The 21,408-nt window shown below is 41.9% G+C and overlaps 1 protein-coding gene across 1 annotated transcript; it reads right to left on the bottom strand.

Annotated features, from left to right (window-relative positions):
* Window positions 1-3,914: 3,914 nt before the first annotated feature.
* avpr2aa (arginine vasopressin receptor 2a, duplicate a) lies at window positions 3,915-18,546 on the bottom strand. The gene is made up of 7 exons (XM_079168960.1): window positions 18,213-18,546; window positions 17,188-17,261; window positions 10,937-11,322; window positions 8,867-9,112; window positions 8,488-8,634; window positions 6,905-7,484; window positions 3,915-5,901 (listed from the first exon to the last, which is right to left on the bottom strand). Exons 3-7 carry the CDS (start codon window positions 11,318-11,320, stop codon window positions 5,699-5,701), a joined length of 1,560 nt encoding a protein of 519 aa, XP_079025086.1. The 5' UTR covers window positions 11,321-11,322; window positions 17,188-17,261; window positions 18,213-18,546; the 3' UTR covers window positions 3,915-5,698.
* Window positions 18,547-21,408: the final 2,862 nt, after the last annotated feature.

Below are 21,408 nucleotides of genomic sequence, written 5' to 3'. Positions count from 1 at the left end.
ATTCCTCTTTCTCTTAGACAGACTGGCAGATTCATCGTCTGTTGTTCCATAGCAACACATGTCATCTCTGAAGTTTGTGTTTGGCTGCCGATGGTAAACTGGTTAAGTCTGGATCAGCCAACAACCCCTGACCTCATCTAGATCAAACAATAACTGGTTCCAAGCAGATTTAGCGTTCACTGACTACTTGCTAGTGTCTCTTCTCCAGATCTAAGATTCATATCTACTGTACTGATGGAACATTACAACTGTTGTAGAAGATTTGGTTCATAAGAGAAGTTATTTTAAAACGCTCACCCCATGTACTCCTTTAATAGGATCTATAGCAAAACCATGAAGAGAAATCCTGCTGTTGTGGCTGAAGTCTCAGTGGACGGGGGGGGTGGGGGGCTATTTCTGTCTGCATGACTGCCATATTGGCATTCCTAGGTAGTCATGTTGAGGTATGTGTTCCAGCGCAGCAGCAGCTGATGTCCTGTTCTGTTTTCTCTCCAACAGTTAACATGTCATATGTGTTAAATCAGTAAAGAGGCGCTGGAGCTGCTGTTACCTTCCTGACTGTCTGTGGTGCAGTGCTGCCAGTTGAACACACTGTGGCAGCATTATGCTGCTTCTTAAAGCCTGGCTATCGTCCAGAGTGTGGCCAGCTGTTACCTCATGGACAGATTACATGTGATTTTTACTTGTTCATTATCAGCTGTTGCTAATATAATGCAATTCATTGCATAATGCATTACAAGCCCCTGTTCTGTTTGTCACATTTCTAGGTACTATCGTGCTTGTGTGATCTGGTTTGTTACAGACATTTAAACTTAGCATGTCTATTTCTGTAGTTGGCCTGAATCAGTGGTTGCACAAACTGTACAGCACAGTCAGTGCTGCTTTTTTTTCCGTCTAGAAGAGCAGCACAACTGCAACTTTTCACTGCCTCCCATGAGACGAATGTAAACTTTGTATACGGGTAATGTGACCCGCACACACAAACACTGCACAGTATACAGAGTACACAAGTACTTTATCATAGGTCTGCTTCTCTGTAGCTTTGTCAGCACCAACACACACTGTCAGGGTGTAAGCACACCACAGCTTTTGTCTCCTGTCACCTTGGCAAGGATACAATAGAGACATCACGATGTTGGTAACTGTGTAAGATGTGAGCTGGAGTGATTCCAGAAACTCCCCCATGGAGTCACCTATTAGGCTGTGGGACGGCTGGATGGAGGGATATAAATGGAACGAACAAACAAACAGTTAAAGGAGGCAACTGAGTTGATGCTGACACAAGACTCTTCCTTCTCTTTGTTGTGTGATGTGAGTCCAACCCACACATCAGGACAGATGATCGCGGATGTTGAATGAAATATTTTGAGATTGTTGATGTTGCACAACAGGAAGTTGCAAATTGTTTTTCTGCAGATTGTTTTTTTGTTGCAAACGGTCATTTACAAGGTCACGTAAACAAACAAATGTGAATCACACGATTTTTTTTTATTCAATTACACAACACATGGTTTTTTATCTTGATTCACCAGTCCAACTTTGTGAGCACATGTGCTTATTATTTAGTTCAACATCATTATTACATGAGACATGTTTTTTTTTTACAGGAGTTAGAGGCATCTGGATATGTGTGCGAGCGCTGTGAGGCAGAGAAAAGCTGCTTTGATAGAGGTGTGTAAAACACCAGCTGAGGGAGGCAGACGCTGATGGGCTTTGTGCGATTCAGCAATGTGGAAACTGGCGTCGCACAAGCGATCCTCACAGGAAGTCACACTTTCTGTCTCTGATGTGAGCATTGTTTCTACTGCTCGCGCTTCACACTTTTTGAAAAGCAGAACAAAGTCAACAAACTGAGGGCTAACTCAATAATCAGAAAACAGACTGTATCTATTCATGCTGGCTTCCCCTTCCTCACTCTACAATAACGGGCTATTGTTCTGGTTATTTCATGGATGTGTATGTACAGTGAGGCATGTTATATGTATAGCTGCTTCCACCACAACAGTTGGATTATGTTTGGAGTGAATATACTCACTGTCAGTTCCAAGCTTTTGTGCTTCACTCTGTTATTTCCCTCTTCCCGCTGTCCTGTTTAGGCATCCTCAAATGCGCTGGTCCTGTTGATGCAGTTGCCAGTCAAGAACCAGCCATATATGGGGAAATGTCCTTTTCTCTCTCTCTCCCTTTCTTTTCCTCTATCATATTAGACATCCTCTCGAAATTTAACACTAAAGGTCAACCACTGCAATTGAGCCTTTTTAAAAAAAATGAATTTACATGCACTGCTCATAGCTGGCCGGTTGCCATCAAATATTGTACATTAAACAGGACCAGACACATCACAACAAACTGTTGTAAATCCTGTGAAAGCATGTTGACTGAGCTCCCATGAAATGGATTCTATCAGACACTCTCCACATGCCTGTTTTTACTGGGAAGAAATAAATTACAGGGTCTTTGTTGAGGTGTAAACACAACCACGCTTTAAGTAATGAAAACAAGGTGGGCGAGAGTGATAAAAGCTAACCCTGATTCCCCTGGCTCTCATTTCAAGATAAATAAAAGCTTCATCTTCTCTAAACTACGAGGCAACCTTTTTGTAGGATCATAACTGCTGCTAATAAAACCAAAAGTGTGGCTATATTTCGCAAAAAGGACATAAAACAGCTTCAGTCAGATTGTTGTAGTAAATAAAGGCCTATCTCTACGCAGACACCAAAGTAAATTCCCAGCTGCTTTGACAGACAGAAAGTTATCAGTTGAAAGATAGTTAAGTGAAACAGAGAAAATAACGTTATGTTCCGAAAAGGAATGATGAATTGCCCGGATCATTTTTCTTTTGCTTCCTCTGTTTATATAGTACGATGCTCCGGTACGCTCCGCGAACACAGACTGTAGTTGGTTGTGTAAGTTGGTTGGGGCCTCCCGGTGTCTTGGAATGAGCTCAGTAGCAGCCTCGGCAGTCATCAGGTCTGTTAAAGGGTCATGAGTTAAGCGATGCAGACACATTGCTCATGAGTAAAGCTTCTGGCTCCAGGTCTGATTTATTCCGACTTTGGTCAGGGCTGGGGTGCTCCGTCACTCTTCAGAGCCACTGGATGCACCCCTTGGCTGACCCTAAATTGATTCGAAGAGGGACATTTACCTATTTTCCTGCCCTTGTGACAGCCACACAGAGGAGTAATTTATTTCCTTTATACCCCCATCACAGCCACAGGGCTGGCCGGAAGCTCTGCCCCACTGTAATGAAGAAGTGACCTTGAGTTTAGACATCAACCTTGCTTCAGCTCGAAAACCATAAGCATAAGGACATTCAGCATAAACACACCCTCACGAACACACACGCTGCAGGATTACAAAAACAAAGTGACCATCTATCATATGCTCTGACAAGGGGGGATGATGGTGGTTGGGGTGATATTAGCTACTGTCAGATTTTCTATCCTCAGGATAACAAGACAGAGTCACCGGGACATTTTCTGCAATGATGAGTCAAATTTTAGTGGGTGTTTGTGCCAGCAAATTCTCCATTTACCGTAGAGCATTCATTATTTAGCGGTTGTTAACTAATGGCTGTGCAGACAGTATAATGCAGAATGAAAGTGTGTTTGGCCTCGCCCATCAATTTGAAAGGCTGGGTGGATCAGAAATCTGATCATTTCATCATAAAAGAATCATCCTCCGACCTCTGAACTTCCTGGCAGGAAGTGGAAAATTCACGAACACCCAGAGGGTTTGGGAGAAGTTAATCTATTTCCTGATACAACAAAGTGATACACAGAATGTTGTTGCCGTAGCTTTCTGTTTTGGCAGAGAATCAAAGTGTGTGCATCTGGCGATCAAATGCACAGTGGCGTGCTGAAAGCCCAGGCACTCCTCCTTCAACCTCGACGAGTAGTCCTGGGACACCTAAAAGCTTTCAAGTATTGTCCAGCAGAATGGAAACGCTGCTCTGTCATGGTCATGAACAAAAGGATGTGCTGAACTGGATCAAAGTGAGTGAACAGCATTTAAAAAAACACATTTACTGGAACATCTAATCGGAAATTAATAGTTTGACCACAAACAGTAAATTCTAATCTTTTTTTATACACAGAAATTGATCACATATTTGAACAGATATGTATGTACAGTAGCTTATATAATCATACTTTATAAAAAAAAATGTCGTAACATTACTATGTTAAGTCTGTCATGCAGTTCAGGGGCATAATACATTACTCTTTATGCATAAAAATGTAATATAAAAACTATATGAAAATAAGGCAGTACCTGGTACTGCCTTATTTTCATATATACATATAGTTATTGTTAAAAACACACACATATAGAGATATATATATAGATATATATTATTTTTTTCAATTATACAACAATAAATACAAATATAAAAGAACACATGGCTCTTGGTGTGATATAACCAATGATCCTATCTAAGAATAACATGGCTGACATCACCATTCAGAGATTACTGCAGTGAGGGAGGCCCTTCTGAACATGTCTACTGACATTACAGGCACTTGGTTTGACTGGAAGTATTTTCATTGTTTTTTTTCTTAAACTGATGTGCCTTACATTTTCAATAAATATATTTTACATTGTTCATCACTGTACATGGAATGCTGTTTGTTTCCTTCCTGTGTCTTCGTCATGTTCTTGTTTCATTTATTCAGAAGAGCATGACGAGAAAGTCATTTTATGTCCCTCATATGCTGCGTTTGTACCAAATACAATCACACAATTGGGTGTTCAGAAACCTGGATTGTTCATTTGTATTCTTCTGGGCTTAATCGTTCTAATCTTATGTGAGTGCGTTTCTGTCTGCAATAATCCACAGTATTCCAGCTCCTTGTGGGGCAGTGTCTTGATTCGACTGTACCGCCCTCATGAATGAACTCTCCATGCAACAAATCACTCTACTTCCTTGGAACTGGAGTCCGCCCGAACAAATATATATTCAGCCTCAAGCATCCGCCTTTAATCCACTTTGTTTGATTCAACAAAGTTTGTTCCCATTATTAGATTTCTACTTCAGCCTCCGGACCGCTCCTGCAGCTGTAACATCCATGTCGTACCATGTCTGTTCTCAGTCCAACAGCAGTCTCGCTCTCTCTCGCTGTCAATTTGCGTCTCTCTCTCTCTCTCTCTCTCCGTTGGCCTGCTGCTTTGTTTTCTCTACACCCATAGCTTTGTCTGCTGCTTTGTACATTAGGCGTGCTGTAAGGCTGTTAATGCAGTGAACCACCATTTGCATTCCTGCTGCTCTGCTCTGTCTGAGCAGGGAGAGAGTTTTTCTCGTATAAATCAATGCACAAGGTCCTACTCAACTGCAGCTGAGGTGAAAACCTCTTTACTTTCAAGGCCATTTTGCATTGCAGATGCTGTCACTGACAGCCACTGTATATTCTACAGTGCCCTCATAAAATGGTGTTGACATCCTCGATGACACCATTCCTCTCTGCTGGGGTGGAGAAGACCAGTGATTACAGATACAGGACGTGTTGACAGTACAGCTGTCCTTTCTTGTTGATAACATCTGGTAGAGGTCAGCGCGCTGTGTTGTGAGGTGAGGCTGCGACGCTGTAGGTGGTGATGGAAGAGTTCTGTGCAATAGCACGTCCTTCCAACGGGCCTGTGTGCACCCGTGCATTTCTTTTCGAACATGTCTCTTTGTTTGTTTCCGTTTCATCAGTCTCTGTCAGTACAGGCTGTCCTTGGTGGTGGAGGTGTGTGTGGCACTGGAGTCGTCAGGCAGGGAGCCCCGGCGGCCAGTTCGTGACCCACACTGCAGCAAGTTCTGCAGCTCTCTGGACACGCTGCTGGAGAAAGCTGTGTAGATCCACGGGTTGGTGCATGAGTTCAGACTAGCCAGCAGCATCAGGATAGTGAAGGCCACTCTTGCTGAGGACACACACACACACAAGGCACACATAAGGCAAGTTACATGCATGTGCAGAGACAAGTACAAACATGAAAATGTAAAATTTCCCATGTACAACTGGGGACAGATGATCACATTGTTCTCTTCTTTCTTATGAAAAAAACATAAATATGTTCAACAACTATTCAGTTCAAATGGTAAAAATCTCATGATTATTTTCTTTAGGAATAGCTATAAATATCCAAGAGGGACAATATTCTGCATCCTTCCTTTTTCACTTTTTTTTCCCAAAATGATGCTTATTTCACAATGGCCAAATAAGGACAATTGACCAGGACAAACTATTGTTTTGGAATACAAAGCTGATAACACACACTGTCATCAGCTAGATTATTGTTGATAGCATGTCAACAATGTCATGTTGCTTAATCAGCATTGATTGGCTTTTGTTGTTTGTCGTTAGCTTAAAATCAGAAGTCACACATCCAGTCCAAACTATCATCCACAACCTAAGGCTCCACTAGCATTATACTTGCTTCATCATCGGTTGCCAGTAAGCACATCAACAGATGCTGTTTGTGTGCCAAAATGTACAGAGGCCAGGGATTTCAACCAGGGGTTTCTGGTTGACCTTGTATTTGATTCACTGTAACCACATCTGAGCTGGAGCTAGATGTCCTTGGAATAATGAGTATTTAGACACATTGAGATGGACAACAGCATCACAGGTTGTTGCCTTAAACAAGACCCGACCATTTAGCTTTTGTTTGTGGCTGCATAAATTGCAAAACAGATAGGGTTTGCACATGTAGGGTGATTAAATGGATAAACTGGGCTGAAGAGGATCAATCCATCTGAGAAAAACAACTCTAATAACTGGCAATGGTTATAACCCAGGTTATATGTCTCAATGTTTTCTGAGGGCGAATTGCGTACACAGGGGAATGTTGCAATTTTGATCCAGAACTCTGAAATCAGGCTGGTATCTTGATAAGCACTACCCGTAAAGCATGTGTGACTGACCTTGGTCTGGAGGGTTGGGGTCCCAGGCCGCCCAAAGCTGGACGATGAAGTAAGGCGACCAGCAGATAGTATAGACCAGCACAATCACCAGGGTCATTTTCACTGTCTTGGACACGGCTTTTGTGATGCTTGGAGGCAGAGCGGCTGGAGGGGGAGGGCGGGTGTAGTCAAGGGAGCAGCGCGGTGAGCCAGAGGCCATCTCGTAGGACGTGTAGGAGTCCTGGCAGTCTGGGCCGTTCAGTGTTTGCTGCCGCGTAGGCAATGCTGTTGTCGTCACATGTTCTCCACGGCAACTGTGATACTGGATAGCGGATGGTGCATTGTCGTAGCACTCTCCAACTTGGCTATTATGAGTGTTATTGTGAGGGTTGTTATTCACGCCCTTTAAGAACTGTGCTCCTCGGCCATCCCTACCTCCTCCTCCGGACGCCCGTCTTCCCTTCTCCCTCTCCCTGGCTTGCTCGTCCTCCTTCTTAAAGCTGTGGAAGCGGAACAAGATCTCATTCTTCTTTAACTCAGCCATCACCATCCTTTCTGACTTAAGGTAGATGTTGTTGTGAATCTCTCGGAAGATTCTTATCTAAAAAGTAAGATTATTTTTAAGAATTAGCCCAGTTTCATATGTGGGAAACAAGACAAACCATCACTCAAAAAACCCAATGGCCTGAGGACTGAGTTCACTGGCATGTGCCAGATTCAGATGCTTTTCTTTGCTCTTTGCAGACAATCGTGCTTGTATTTTGGCTTTAACAGTGGCAGGAAATTTAAAAAGAAAGAGATTGTGTGTGTTGGCTTTCACCATCAGCCATAAACCATTGTCAGACATATTTATGCAATACCGCTACTCTTCCACTCTGTTTCAACCAGAAAAGGTGCTATAAAATTTTATTTCAGCAAAATCCATTGTTCACGCTATCCTGAGAAACTAAAACAATAATTTTAAATTGAAAAATAATAAGTCATGTATACTTTACATTACAAGTTATTTTAAGGTATGTTGCTGCAAACTGTTGTTCTTCTGCCACCTATTACGTTTGACAACAGCTCTATGAGGGCATGATTTAGACACTGCAAACTTTCAGAATGACTTCCATCTGGAGAAACTACATCAAACTTTTGAAAAGGTGTCTAAATAGGCCTCTAAACTTGACATCTGATAATGAAAAAAGGTCAGGGATCTATGTTTGGCTGAGATCTGGTATATTCCACTTCTTGGCGGGAGGTTCTCAGAGTGGGTAGATTTTCTGAGCAGCCGTCTCAGCAGTGGTTCTGCAAGTGCTGTGTTAATTAGGGGAAATAGCAGGACCCTGAAAATATCTTTCCCTAAATAGAGCAGCAGGGCTGATGGGAGGCAGGCCCAGAATGCCTATACCCGCCATGGGATGCTACATAACACCAACCACAGTCCCCCACAGGGTTATCAAACAATGCCGGCCAAACGCACCCTCCGTGAAAACAAGAGAGAATTTCATTCATGCCACACGGTTCATTATTGAATAATGTTCCATTCAACATGTAATCCTCGTCGATGGACTTTGTGGGCGGTGCAGAGATTGAGAGCCAAGCCGCCAAACCAGTATTACCTGACAGATGGTAATGATGAAGGCAGGTAGGACGAAGACAGCCACGGTCATCCAGGTGACGTAGGCCTTCAGCCCCCACGGCTCAGCAAAGTGAGCCCAGCACTCGAACGTGCCAGAACCCATGTCTGTCCGAGAGAAGATGAACACCTGACAGACCAAACAAAAGGAGGGTGGTCAGCACACCCGCAGATATGACTGTCAGTTTCGTCTTCCATTAGCTGAACTGCAATGACCTCAACTAGCTAAAAATAGACTAACATCTTGAGTTCTACCATAGAGATCAGGGTGTGAACTCCCGCTAAGTTCTCATTTCCTATTTCACCATGTGTTGTTGTGTTTGTGTAAGGTTTTGTTTGGATGTGTGTTCATCCCTCCCTACCTGTGGTATGCTGAGGACAAGCGCCAAGCCCCAGGCCACCATGACAGGGGTGTTCCAGCGGGACATTGATCCACCACGGTAGGCCTGCAACGGGCAGCAGATGGCCTGGTGCCGGTCTACCGTCATAGCAACGATCATGTAGGGGGAAGCAAACATGCCCACAATCTGCAAGTACTTGATGGACCGGCACAGAAAGTCAGGCCCCTGAAACCTCTCTGTGATGTCCCATATCAGCTGTGGAAGAACCTGGACACACAGATAAAAAAAGGGACCAATATCAAAGTGGCTCTTAGAATAGTGGAGTTTTTTTTCTAGTTTGGCCTTAAGAAATAAGAGAAAAATTAAAGGGCAAGTCTGATTATACACTGATTAATGTAAAAACACCCCCTACATGTACATCCTATGGGTACACCATTTAAATAACTTAAATCGCCCTCCTTTTCCAACTGCAGTCATGTTGTGGTGTATCCTCATTGTCACCATTCTGCAAGTTTAAATAGACAAAAATGGTGTTCTTATATTCTCTATACGGCTTTGCACAAGAACAAACATGTTTGTGCCCACGTACACATACATTCTTCAGCCATAATTAAATAGTGCCCATAAATGCACCTTTTACTTCGGTTTGAGTTGAGTAAGGTTTGCAGAAAACTACAGTGTCTAGCGGGTTTAGGAAGTGACTGAGTTTGTACTATCTGTTTATGAGCCGTTTACAAAGAAAGATTTACATCTTCAGAGGAACCCCTGGGTTTGGGGCTAAGAGAGCCACATAGTTATGAGAGATGGACTCATTATTGGATTTGTTAACAATAAGAAGGGTGGAAGTGACAAATGACATTTACTCTCATTACTGTAGCAAAGTTGTTTTTGTGTACTTGTACTTTTTTGAGTATTATTATATGTAAGTTTACTTTTACTTAAGTGTATATAGTAGGCCTAGTTCGCTTTTTTCCATGTAAAAACAAAAGTTACATGAAAAAACTGCTGGTGAGAACTGAGAATGGAACAGCAGAAACGATCAGATCAAGAGAAGAAGCTGCAGGTGTGTCCCGAGAGGTGATGCTCCGGAAATGATACGTAATTAATGCTTACGTTCACGGGACGTAGAGTTCATGGGCCGTTCAGGGCCAGCACTTCAAGCACAATCAAACCAAGGATCACACAAGGGTTGTGATTTATGTTAGCATTATTATACTTCGGCATTATTATAAAAACGTCTATCTTAGATGATGAGGGCTACGCTGGGTCTGGCTACCATGCTAAATGCCAACATGAGGCCAATATTGCCTTGGTGGATCCTCCACTAAGGAACTTGTACCGTCAGTGGGGGGGGACGATCGTAGTGTTTATACTGGGACCGAGTGGACTGGTTGTATTATACGCTTTGAGAATGAACCAGCAGAGAAGTTAAACCTGGAGCAGACTGCGGGAGACTTTGCGGTGCCGTTCAGACAGGCGAGTAGCCTACAGCAACACACCTGCTGAACTCTCCAGGTGAGAACCAACAACCACTGTGTTGCACAGCAACGTTACGTCTGCGCACAGTCAGTAGCGTTTACGTTTGTTGTGTGCAGCCGCTGTGGACATTATGTTGTTTACATGTCCACGTTTGTCTGCTTTGGTGATGTTTTATTCTACTGTTGATTCTAAAAGAAGTTTCAATCGTCCACAGCTCGTTGTGCTTGTTTAATTGTCTGAGTTTTGTGTCGTTTCTGGTTAAATCCGTTGAGGCTACACTGAGGAAGCTGCATTGTGTATGTTATGATTGATAATCAGTTGTATGCACTGACAGCAGAGTGCCCCTCTGTAGGTTTGGATATATAATACGCTTGTTGCTGTGTTGTCTCAATTAAGTTGACCAAGGGTGTAACCATAATACAGACAGGGGGCGGAGAATGCGTGGGTTCATTGTAATTTAAGGATTTATTTTGGGAGATCCTTTGTCATTGTTTAAATCACCAGAAGAGAGGAGTCATATTTAAAAAAATGTTGGATCTAAGTTTGTCTATTATTTTGCCCGCTCTCATACTTTACATTCCTGTCATGGTCTCAAGTAACTCATGAACTGACCTGAAAGAGGGCCACCACCAGGTCAGCCACACACAGGTTGACCATGAACACGTGCATCGGCGCATTGTGCTTCCTCCTCCTCAGCAGCACCCACAGCACAAAGCTATTTCCCAGGGTGGTAAGAGCCAGCACCACCCCGAGAACTGCAATCTCCACCCGAGCCAGACCCGGGTCCCTCATCCTGGGCGGGGGCGAGGTGTGAGGCGGGGTGGTGGAACCATTCTCAGGGAAGAACCCAAACAATGACCCCCCGCTGTGAGAACTGTTGAGGGAGTTCAGTTCAGAGGCAAACAGAGACGAGGAAGAGAAGTTGTTCCTTCCTGTGGCGCCTAGAGAGGAGAGGGCTAACCCATCCCAGTCCGTTTCCACACTTATGCTTTCCATTCCTGAAAGACAGACAACAAAGGGTTAATGTGTGAAAGCTAAAATAATTTTTGTCTGATTTGTTTAAATGATGCCCTGCGCAAAATGGTCACCAGTCACACTGGTGCTTGGTCACAAGACTGTGTACGCACAAATTTGACCAGGCGCAGATTTTATTAATACACAAACAGTTTACTTGTTCGGTATTATCACCATATCAAAGTCATGCCTTTGTTCGCTCGTTATTAAATTTCCTCAGGTTATCCTCAGATTTGTCAGCTGAGAAATCTTTCCTGATCATATCGCTGAGAATCCAAACCAAAAGAATTGGGCCTCTTATTTAAGATACTTGGCTAATAACATGAGATGAAGGATAAAAGACATTTTGGTGTATCCATTCTATTTGCACACTATAAATAGCTTCTGTTATGCAATTTTATAAAATCTGACTGAAAGTAATGGAAGCCAGAGACTGTTGCAATCATGTTGCCATGTAAATATTGTTGTGTTTTAATAAGTCTTCAAAGCTGTCAGTTCTGTTTGACGCAACTCCAGAAGGGTTTATTTTCTTTTATATATTTTCTCAAGGTTGATTGACAGCTTTCCCTTTTATCCCACCACTCTTATTCCTTCACCTCCACTCTCATAATCGCTCTCATCCCATGCTTACCCCCTTACATTCCTGCTTTCCCCTGTTTTTCTTCACCCCCCCTCTCTCTTTCTCTTCTCTCATACATCTAGTCATTCCTTTCTCGTCCACTTCTCACACTCTCTCTTGATCTCAATAATCTTTACGTTTATTTTTCCTTGATTATAAATAACTGTCTCAAAAGAACAGAAAGTTCATAGGAATGAGATGACAATTTAAGAAACAGAGTCGTGGGATGCCGGGGGACGTCTTGGTCAAATAAATGACACGTAGAAGAAAGTCTGGGAGGAAAAATGAAGGAAGAAGAGTGATGAAGGCAGTGTGAAGACAGGGCAGGAAAACTAAATCAGCACAGAAAAAGTGAAAGAATAGAGTTGTGGAACGAGACCAATAATATACGGAAAGAGACGGTGGACAAATATTCTTCTAAAGAGAGCTATGTGCTGTTACCAAACAGAGTGTGTCTTTGACACCATATTGATTTAATATTTTGACTAATGTGCAAGGAGCGGTTAGGTATACAAATGTTACACTTAATGGGTACCTGGAAAGTTTCCACGTCTAAAAATAGGAGGAAAACTATATTTATATTACGCAATTGAGTACGACTAACAATACGTTACAAGGCGGTTCTTACTCCTCTGAGACCTAATGGCCAATTTGTGAGTAATGGCATACTCACTGCTGGGTGCGAGAGATAACACAGCTGAACATATTGTGAAGCGTTACATGCTGGCTTTGCCAGAGGAATGTATTCAGATGAACGCATGATAAGAGAGGCCAGCTGGACCTCTCCACCCAGCGTGAAGGTAGAGCCTCGGGTGAAAGGAAGAGAATCTGAGCAGAAGCGTTTCTCTTGAGTCAGAGAAAGACCCTTCGGTTTTTAAGTGACTCCCCGCTGCCCCTAGCAGACGACCACACAAATATCATAACAAGTTTAAATCTGCATTGGCTTGGTGACTTTTTAGTAGTCTGCTCAAAATGTTGGCCCTGTCCAAAGGTCCTTTGGATCAAAGCTAGTAATATTCTTTCTTATTATCTGTTTCTTATTTTTTGCTTTTCAATTTTTTTTAATTACAGGGTTCGACAACGCAGCCTTTTTTCATCAAGGAATCTCCTGGCCTCTCTTTGTCAGGACCTGAGGAGCCTTGTGCCCCTCTCTGTAATTACAGCATAATTCATGAGAGGATTCTTTGTGCTGCTGCAGTCCTTTATACAAACTATACAATCTCACTTTGTTGCCTATATTTGCCAATTTGATAAATTTCTGATATGGAATACCTTTTTCAAGTATGCCTCTGTGAAGATAAGGTGTAATGACTTAGGGAGGAGGTAGAAATAAATCCACACTATTATAATGTTAAACTAACACCCCCCCAAATTGCGAAATAAAAGGATTAATAACTGGTAGGAGGAGCCCTCTGTAATGGTGTCTGGACTTATAAGGGGAAGTGTGTGAGGCAGATTGACAAAGCATTGTTGCATCTCTAAGTGTTGTTATGATTCTGAATGAACCTCTGAACACTGAACTCCTCAAGGACACAAAATATGTTCTTGAAATATGCGCATGTCCCATTTGCATTGTTTGTGCATCCAAGAAATCAAGATGGATTGTCGTCATATTGCTCAATGGCTCCACTACAGGAGACCCAGGCAAAGCTTAACATTACTGGCACTGATGTTTCCTGTCCTCAGAGGAAATTCCTTAAACTGAGGGTACAGAGAGAGGGTAAATGTTGTCTGTAGAACAGTGCTGGATACAGTTTATGTATTCCTTTACTCACCCTGTCTCTGAAAATGGATTCTGCTTTGCTCTCTCTTTAATAACAAAAAGCAGAGCAGAGCTTCCCTATCTGTCTGATTGAGTTACTGTAAAGCACACATTATTCCATCTCTCCGTGCTGGATGGACTGTAGACACTGCTTTTAGTAGTTAGTGCAGTACAGTAGCTTCCTCTCGTTACTTTAAGGATTTCATTTTGATTAATGGTGGAGTTGATTCCTCTCTTGCTTTCCTCTGCAGAGGCAAACCGGTGTTCAACCATCCATTTTCACGTCCTCTCCATCCTACATCGCTTTCCCACACACAGGACTAGTGCCTCAGGGATGTTAGAAACGGGTAATTAAAGTGCGCAAGAAAATGTTATACCCAGCATTAACATCTTTCAACATCTCAGTCCTCTTTTCTCGCTGTTCACACATGTTTTGGTCGTTCCCTTTGATGAACTACGTCATGTTCCAGCTATGCCGAGATGCAAGCACTATCCGTTTGTGTCAAAGTTCTCTTAAACCATTCTAAAGTATGTTGAGTCCCAAATGTCTTCAACAGACACATTTTCGGGGTGAGAAAATCACTACTGTGTTATTTTTGTCAAAATGACGCATTTGGCCATATTTTTCATGTGACAAAGATTCAGAACAATCAGAGGTTATTAAGCATAAACCTGATTTGATACAAGCAAATACAATGTGAATTCAACTCATAGACATATAGGGCTGAGGCTGATTTAAGGCCAAAACTAACAGACAATAACTACATGATTGCATCTTATTCATGTGTGTAGTTGCCATTTTTGTAGATTATTTACAAATGCAGGCTATGCGAATAAAGAGCATTTGATTTTTCCTTATTTTTGGCATTATTTTACAGATCCACATCGCTGTTTTTCATTCATTTCTGTATGGCATGAAAATGAATCAGCAGGCTCTGCCACAGTGAAAATCAGGTCTGCAAGGTAATATCTGTCAATGTTGCATTACTGTTGCATGATTATGCCATTTGAGCACAGATTGAGTTGACGTCTGCAGTAGGGATTGCTAATAGAAGTTCATATTGTGTGAAAATGAATGGATACAATGGATGTCTGAAATGGTACACAAAATAGGCTACATGCAAATAACACAGAAGCAAGGCGGTTCAGATGTAAAGTATAAGGGATGTGATGCAAATCCACTGCTTTGGTCCTTTTAAGTAAACTTATTTGGTCAAATAAGAAGCAACTTTTTAACAAGAACTTTAACTTTGAATAAAAGTAGAAAACACGAGGTTGACTCTGAATGTCCCAGGCGTACTTCCTGTGTTTTGATGTCAAAATATTGCCTGTCTTTAGTTCTGTCTTGCCATCTCTTGCTTGGCAGACAAACGCATACCTCTCATTGTGTTTGGCACTTGTTTGCATTTCAAGACAATGACCTCAACCTGGTTAGCCGGTTTATGGCTTAACAGTTGCTAACATGAAATGAAGGTGGCATCAGTGGCAGACAAACAGGTGCTTCAACCCTGGGTGCAATAATGCAAACGTAATGAAAGTTCCATCCCTTCCTTGCCTGTCTTGTGCGTGCATGTCAGTCCCTTGATTAGTTCCCATTGACCAGGTTTAACCCGATTTGATAAATGAGGACCTCTCAGTCCTCATTAGCAGCCCAGTGTACACACACACAAGCTGTCGCCAATTTCCCCCTTTAATTTGTTCTTCTTCCTCTTTTCTATTTCTTCCCCACACCTGTTAGTTTCTCCTTTTCACATTCACCCACCCACTTCATTGTCTCTCCTTCTGTCCAAACCAATCAACCATCCCATGTAATTAAGGATCAAAATTGTTTCTGATATCTTAATTGTTTCTGTTGGCTTTTCATTATCATCCTCATTAATAGACATTGGCATCAGGAAACAGGATTTAAATAGCCAGGTCCAATCTGTGAATAAACGGACGGAACATAAATTATAGGAATCTAACATTAGACTGCACCATGTGATATCCTTAAGCATTGGTATTCCTTTCTGCTTTTATTGGTGTGGCCGGAGACTTTATTTACATACCGATCAATAGATTCGTAACAAAGGTCTGGATGAGTCATATGGTGTGACACGCAGGGCTGTGCAGCACTTCATCTGCATGATAAGGCATCTATGAACACGCTTCCTTCTTCAAGCCCCACATATCACTAAATTAGATTCCCATTGGCGCTCTCACATGCAGGATATATTCCCCATCTGAATGAGTCTATTCAATGACAGGTGAATGCTCCGTATATACTTCTGCATTTCAATTTGTGGAGGCACCTGCTGCACTTGTTAATTCACAGCTCTGTATCTATGATTTATTCCTCTCTTTCAGAGGGTATCACTCAGGTTCTAGCCTCCTGGCTACAGCCCATGTGAGCAATTACAGTAAACACTTGTTCTTTCAGTGTCTTGTAAAAACAACCCATTAAATGTTAATCATGTGGAGACACGCATCATTGCACACTCATTACCTGCCCACATTTCAGCTGTGAGTTTTGTATTCACCAACATCGGCATGAGTTTATTTCCACAATACTCCGGCCGGTGGACAGGCCTCCTCTCGGTCTGGTGTTGCAGAAGTCCCGTTATCAGCACTGATAACCCCTGTTCATAAGACCACTGATTGTTGTTCTTGTTATGTATCATTAACCAGCACACTGGCAACATGAATGTGACCCAAACAAAAAGAAAATGTCACGTTTCACAACTGGTTTAAGTGTTCTCCAAGGAGAATGGAGACTGTGCCGCAGTGTTACCACATCAGCTAAAACAGGCCTGAACTTTCTGTAGCTGATATGGTTAGTTTCGGCCACATGATGAAATGATTCCCCATTAGAGACCAAACTAAATTGACTGTGAAAATAACTGTAACAATAATGATGATGATTATTCCGGATGGGGGTTACAATCAAGGAAGTCATTTTGTGGATATTATAGACTGTGCCAAACAAAAAAAGACAGAAAGTGTATGATTAATGGAAAAACTCTTTTTTTTTAAGAAATTTGGTTGATACAAACACTTCCTGCTCTAAATTACAGTAACATATTCTTCCAAACAGGGATTCTCAGAGAGAAACAGTGCAAACCTAGAGAGATTTCTTTTATTGTTTAAAACTGGTAAGACAGACTTGTGCGATGGTGGAGATACAGGCGTTCACTTAGAATTAAAGCTAAAGAGACATTTTAAATTTCATCTATATATTTAGTAATTAGTTGTTCTGTATACAAGTCATGTCAGGCCATAAATAAATTGACTTTGAAGGTACACCCTTGTGTGCACCTTAAACACACAGTTGGTCTGGGGCCACAAATCTCCTTTTAATCATCCAAAGACCTTTTGATCCTAAAATACGGGCAGGACACACAAATGCTCGATGAAAAAGGCACAAGCACACACAAGCACATAAAAGAAGAGCACTCCAAGGTGAGTAGATCTGTCTCTGTCGCCTCTCACCTTGTTGTCAGTGCATGGTAAGCCTTCTCACGCGTGTCCTTTCCTCTTGGTGTGTTTCGCTCTCGTCTCGATGTCTGTGTGGACAAAGCATTAAGAGTCGTCACCATTACAGTCCATTAACATTACATGAGAGAGCGGATCACATGAACAACCTGGTGATTCCCTTGAGCTTTTTAAATCCATGGAAAACGTCCGAGGACCACATGCATTATCAATTAGGCTGTGCCATAAAATATTTCCAATCAAGTACATCCGTCTGTGCCAGACATACTGTGAATGTTACCATACTGATACTGATACCATAGCATGATAAATACAAAGGCTACTGTGAGTTACAATACTTCATCCAAAGCTTTATTCAAAATGTATCACTTATCGTTTGAAATAAACAGATGACACTCAGAAAATGTGTATGTAAAAATCATACATCTATATATATATATATATATGCTATACAAGCTTATTTTCATGCCAGTAATCGTTCATGTAAATGTTTCCTAATGTATTATCAACACATTAATTCACTTTCCAAAACAGGTGTACTGATATGGCACTGCGTCTGAAAATATGATTTGTTTTGTGTTCCTCTATTCAATGAAATGAACATTAAATTACACAGATTTCCTTCTATTTTTAAAAGAAAAAACAAGACATAAAACTGTCATGTTAACAGTACAAATGTTACACCAGTCAGAAGAGTAATGAGATGGATGATGACAGCATGACAAATGAGTGAAAATAATATTTTAAACTATTTATAAAATACTGAATACAGAGCGGTCACGAGTCTCAAGCGGACCTGAAATGCTGCAGATGACCTAGATTAACCAGTAAACAAATCCATTCACTCACAATGTGACCAAGTTTACGTTCCTACAGATCCCTGGGCTGTCAAGTGTTTTCAATGACAAGAGGACGATTTTTGGATGATTTTAATTTGTATTAATTTAAGTATAAATATCACTATCAGTTCTAGTATTCAAATCAAACAATCGCCAGCCACAGATAAAATTAAAAGCACTCACTTTATGATCCACTTGAGTGGTGCAGCCGGGTGACACAACGCATTCAGAATTTCACCCAAAACATTCACATCGTCTGTGCTGTCAATCCAAGTCCCTCCGCTCAGCGTGATATCAGCTGGCTACTGAATGAAATTCAGGTCGTTTTGTTTTTTGTTTTTTGTTTCGGTTAGTGGGACAAACAAGTTCTTCAAGCTGTGTGCAAGTCCTTTGTGTGCCTCCTGACTGTATTGTCCTTCCTTAGTCTGAGTTCACAGGTATATGTCAGAGTAATCCATTTGATAGCCATGCGTGTCCCAGCTCCTTGCGCGTCACGTTATGCTCTTGCAATGTGCTGTGCCTCCAGCACCACCAGCAGAAATGAATCTGAGCTCAGTCTGCTCCTACCTCTCCCTCCCTCCCCCGCTATCCCCTCCTCCTGGGTCAACCAGCCTGTCCTCTAGGACTGAGGGTGGAGCGTGGAGCCAGGGGTGGAGAGAGGCTGTTATACATACCTATGAAGTGTATCAGAGAGAGAGAGGGAGGTGGACAGTGTGACGGAGTACTGGGTTTATCTGCATGTGCACATGGTGTATCTGTTTGTGCATGTGCATATATATGTGTGCAAGCTTGTTTTGAAGTTTGTGTGTGTGTGACAGAGAAGCTCCTCCCCTCATTGTAATGATTTATGCCTGCTGTGAGTCATTGATACACACCGCTCTTGTTTTTATTCAAAGCTCTCCCCTGTTTTGTCCTCTGTTTCCTTCCATCTCCTTTGTTGTTGGTAGAATAGGTCCAGTGCACTTCTACCTATCCAGGAATGCTGAGTCAGCCGGTCAGCAGCAGGTCACGCCCTTAGTATATACGCAGAGCAGTATATATATATAAGGGTAGTGTAAAGGAAAAGAAAGTCCTTTAGTTTTAATGTCAAAGCTCTCTCTCTCACACACATGCACACGTGATGGTAAGAAAATAAAGTTGGCATGTACACATATACACAGAGTGTGAATTCATCAATTGATGCATACGCTTGCGCCACTCTTATGCACACACACACAAATCCAACCAAACAGGCAAATGATGCAGATTGACGCAAATTTATTTTGACAAGTAAATTGCACCCTCCTCCTACTTTCCCCCCAAAAGTTGCAGTTAACAAGGAAACTTCACTTCATTGACATTTTACAAGTATTATATCATTCCCATTCAGTGGCCCCCTGCAGCAGCAACAGCGGCGCACACACACACACACACACACACACACACACACACACACACACACACACACACACACACACACACAGCATGCTATACCCATCAGGCAATCTTGGTCTGTCTAGCCCAAAGCCAATGATTCTTGACCAGCAGAGACTGGATTGTCCCATGATGTCAGAAAACCTGGCGGTCTTCCTCAGGTTCACATCAGATGCTGCCCTGCCGCTGAGGAGGCAGGGTTGTAAGCTCCCTGAGAATCACTCTAATATGATTATCCGGGCTCCTCTGGTCTTAGAGGACGTTTTGTCACAAAGCGTTAAAGCAGCACAATTACTCCACAATCCACTTAGTTCACATGACAACTGACAAGCAAGAGATAAGGGAGCGGCAACAAAGAGAAAATGCATTCATTAGCTGGACAATGAAATCACGTTGAATGTGTGACAGAGAGATAATGAACAATTGGCACCAAGTTTTAAGGTTGTGAAAATACAAACTTGTAGATAACCTGTATGACGAATTTTATCTGGGAACACATCCACCCACAATTACTATTATCTATCATCAGGTAGAGCATCTCTTGCACATCATATTCAGGCGCCAAGCGGCGCTAACGTTTAAACGGAATGTTGAGACCTTTAAATATCTCAATCTATGACAACCTTTTCCTCAGAGATTTCTGCCTTGACATTCTCCCACATGTTGAGGCTTATTTCCAGCTCCTAGTATTGTGCCAGAAATAAAAAAAATGACAGCTGTTTTCCTCTGAGAGGGGGTGTCTTCTGCAAAGACCTTTCATTGACTCTTTTCGGGGAACTCTTTATCCAATCAGAGGTGTTGACAATCGTATGAAACAAATCTTGCATTTAGGTTATATAAATCAGCCGTGTCAATCAGGAGCTGTCCTCTGCCTGGACAAGAGGAAAATGGAGACAGTCCTGGAATACACTGAACCAAATCCCAAAACAGTCACTTAATCAAGTTCACTTTTCAGTCCAAGTCCGACTCTTTCAGAAATCCCAAACATGACTACCATCAACCTCGACACAGATATATGAGGCTTAACTAAATGTTCACTCAGAGGGACAAAAAGTCAGACCCATTTGTCTTCCTGTAGGGTGGCCAAAATTAGGCCACGTCTTCGGGCCAAAAAGTGCACAGCGCACAGAACACCTGGTCTTACAAAGTTGGCACTGAACAGTTAAGAAACATCTGAGGGAATCATTAACTGTCAGCCAACCCAATGAATAACAGAGGCAGAAGAAGGATTTGGGATTCACCTTGGGTGTATCCATAACCAGGAAAATATACTGTGTGAGATTACTTTGCCAATAAAGTGCAGTTTTATTTCTATCAAAGGCCCTATTATGATCATTATTCTGCAAGCTCTTTTCCTTAAGATGCTACAATCATGAATCACCTTTGCAAACCTGTCACTAACTATTAACAATACACATTCCACCTTTATTTGGGGCATTAAAATATATGCTCTTATACCGAAATGTGGGTAAAAAAGTATAGTACTGTAGCTATACCAAGATAATACAGTACTTCATTTATAGGGCTGCTTCACCTTTAACATAGTTTCAGTTCTATTTGAAGTTTTTACTATCTACCCATCCTTCTTCTCTGCCTCCAGCACTGAGCAATGAAAGTGAAAGGAATTTTGATTGTGGTATTCAAGAAAACTAGATTTCTACTGAAAACTATTCACAGCGTGTTGTGACACATTGCTGTTGATTTTTATAAAATCAAAGTTCCAATGCTGTGGGTGTCACAAACTCCATTATATTGATGGGGCAGCCAAAATCTCATTTTTTGTAATCTAGGTGAGCCGACCATTGTATGAACCAGGCCTGCATGAATGTATTAGTTGTAGGCTAATATAACGGGGTAACGTCAGCAGTTACAGTGGAATGTCCTTATAGAGGAAATCCACAGATTTTACACAACAAAGTCTGTTTACTTGGGGAGTTCTGCTGCATATGAGAGAAAAATAAGCTTT

Source organism: Pholis gunnellus, assembly GCF_910591455.1.
Source record: "Pholis gunnellus genome assembly, chromosome: 2".
In the NCBI taxonomy this organism is placed as follows: domain Eukaryota; kingdom Metazoa; phylum Chordata; class Actinopteri; order Perciformes; family Pholidae; genus Pholis; species Pholis gunnellus.
Note: the sequence above shows the minus strand (reverse complement) of the source record. Positions and strands in the feature narration are given on the sequence as shown.

Coding starts and splice junctions, on each gene's coding strand:
- avpr2aa (XM_079168960.1), bottom strand. CDS start 11,320: ATGGAAAGCATAAGTGTGGAAACGGACTGGGATGGGTTAGCCCTCTCC. Junction 8,635..8,866: donor TTGTCCTCAGCATACCACAG/GTAGGGAGGGAT, acceptor TTGGTCTGTCAG/GTGTTCATCTTCTCTCGGAC. Junction 5,902..6,904: donor CCCCAACCCTCCAGACCAAG/GTCAGTCACACA, acceptor GTGTGTCCTCAG/CAAGAGTGGCCTTCACTATC.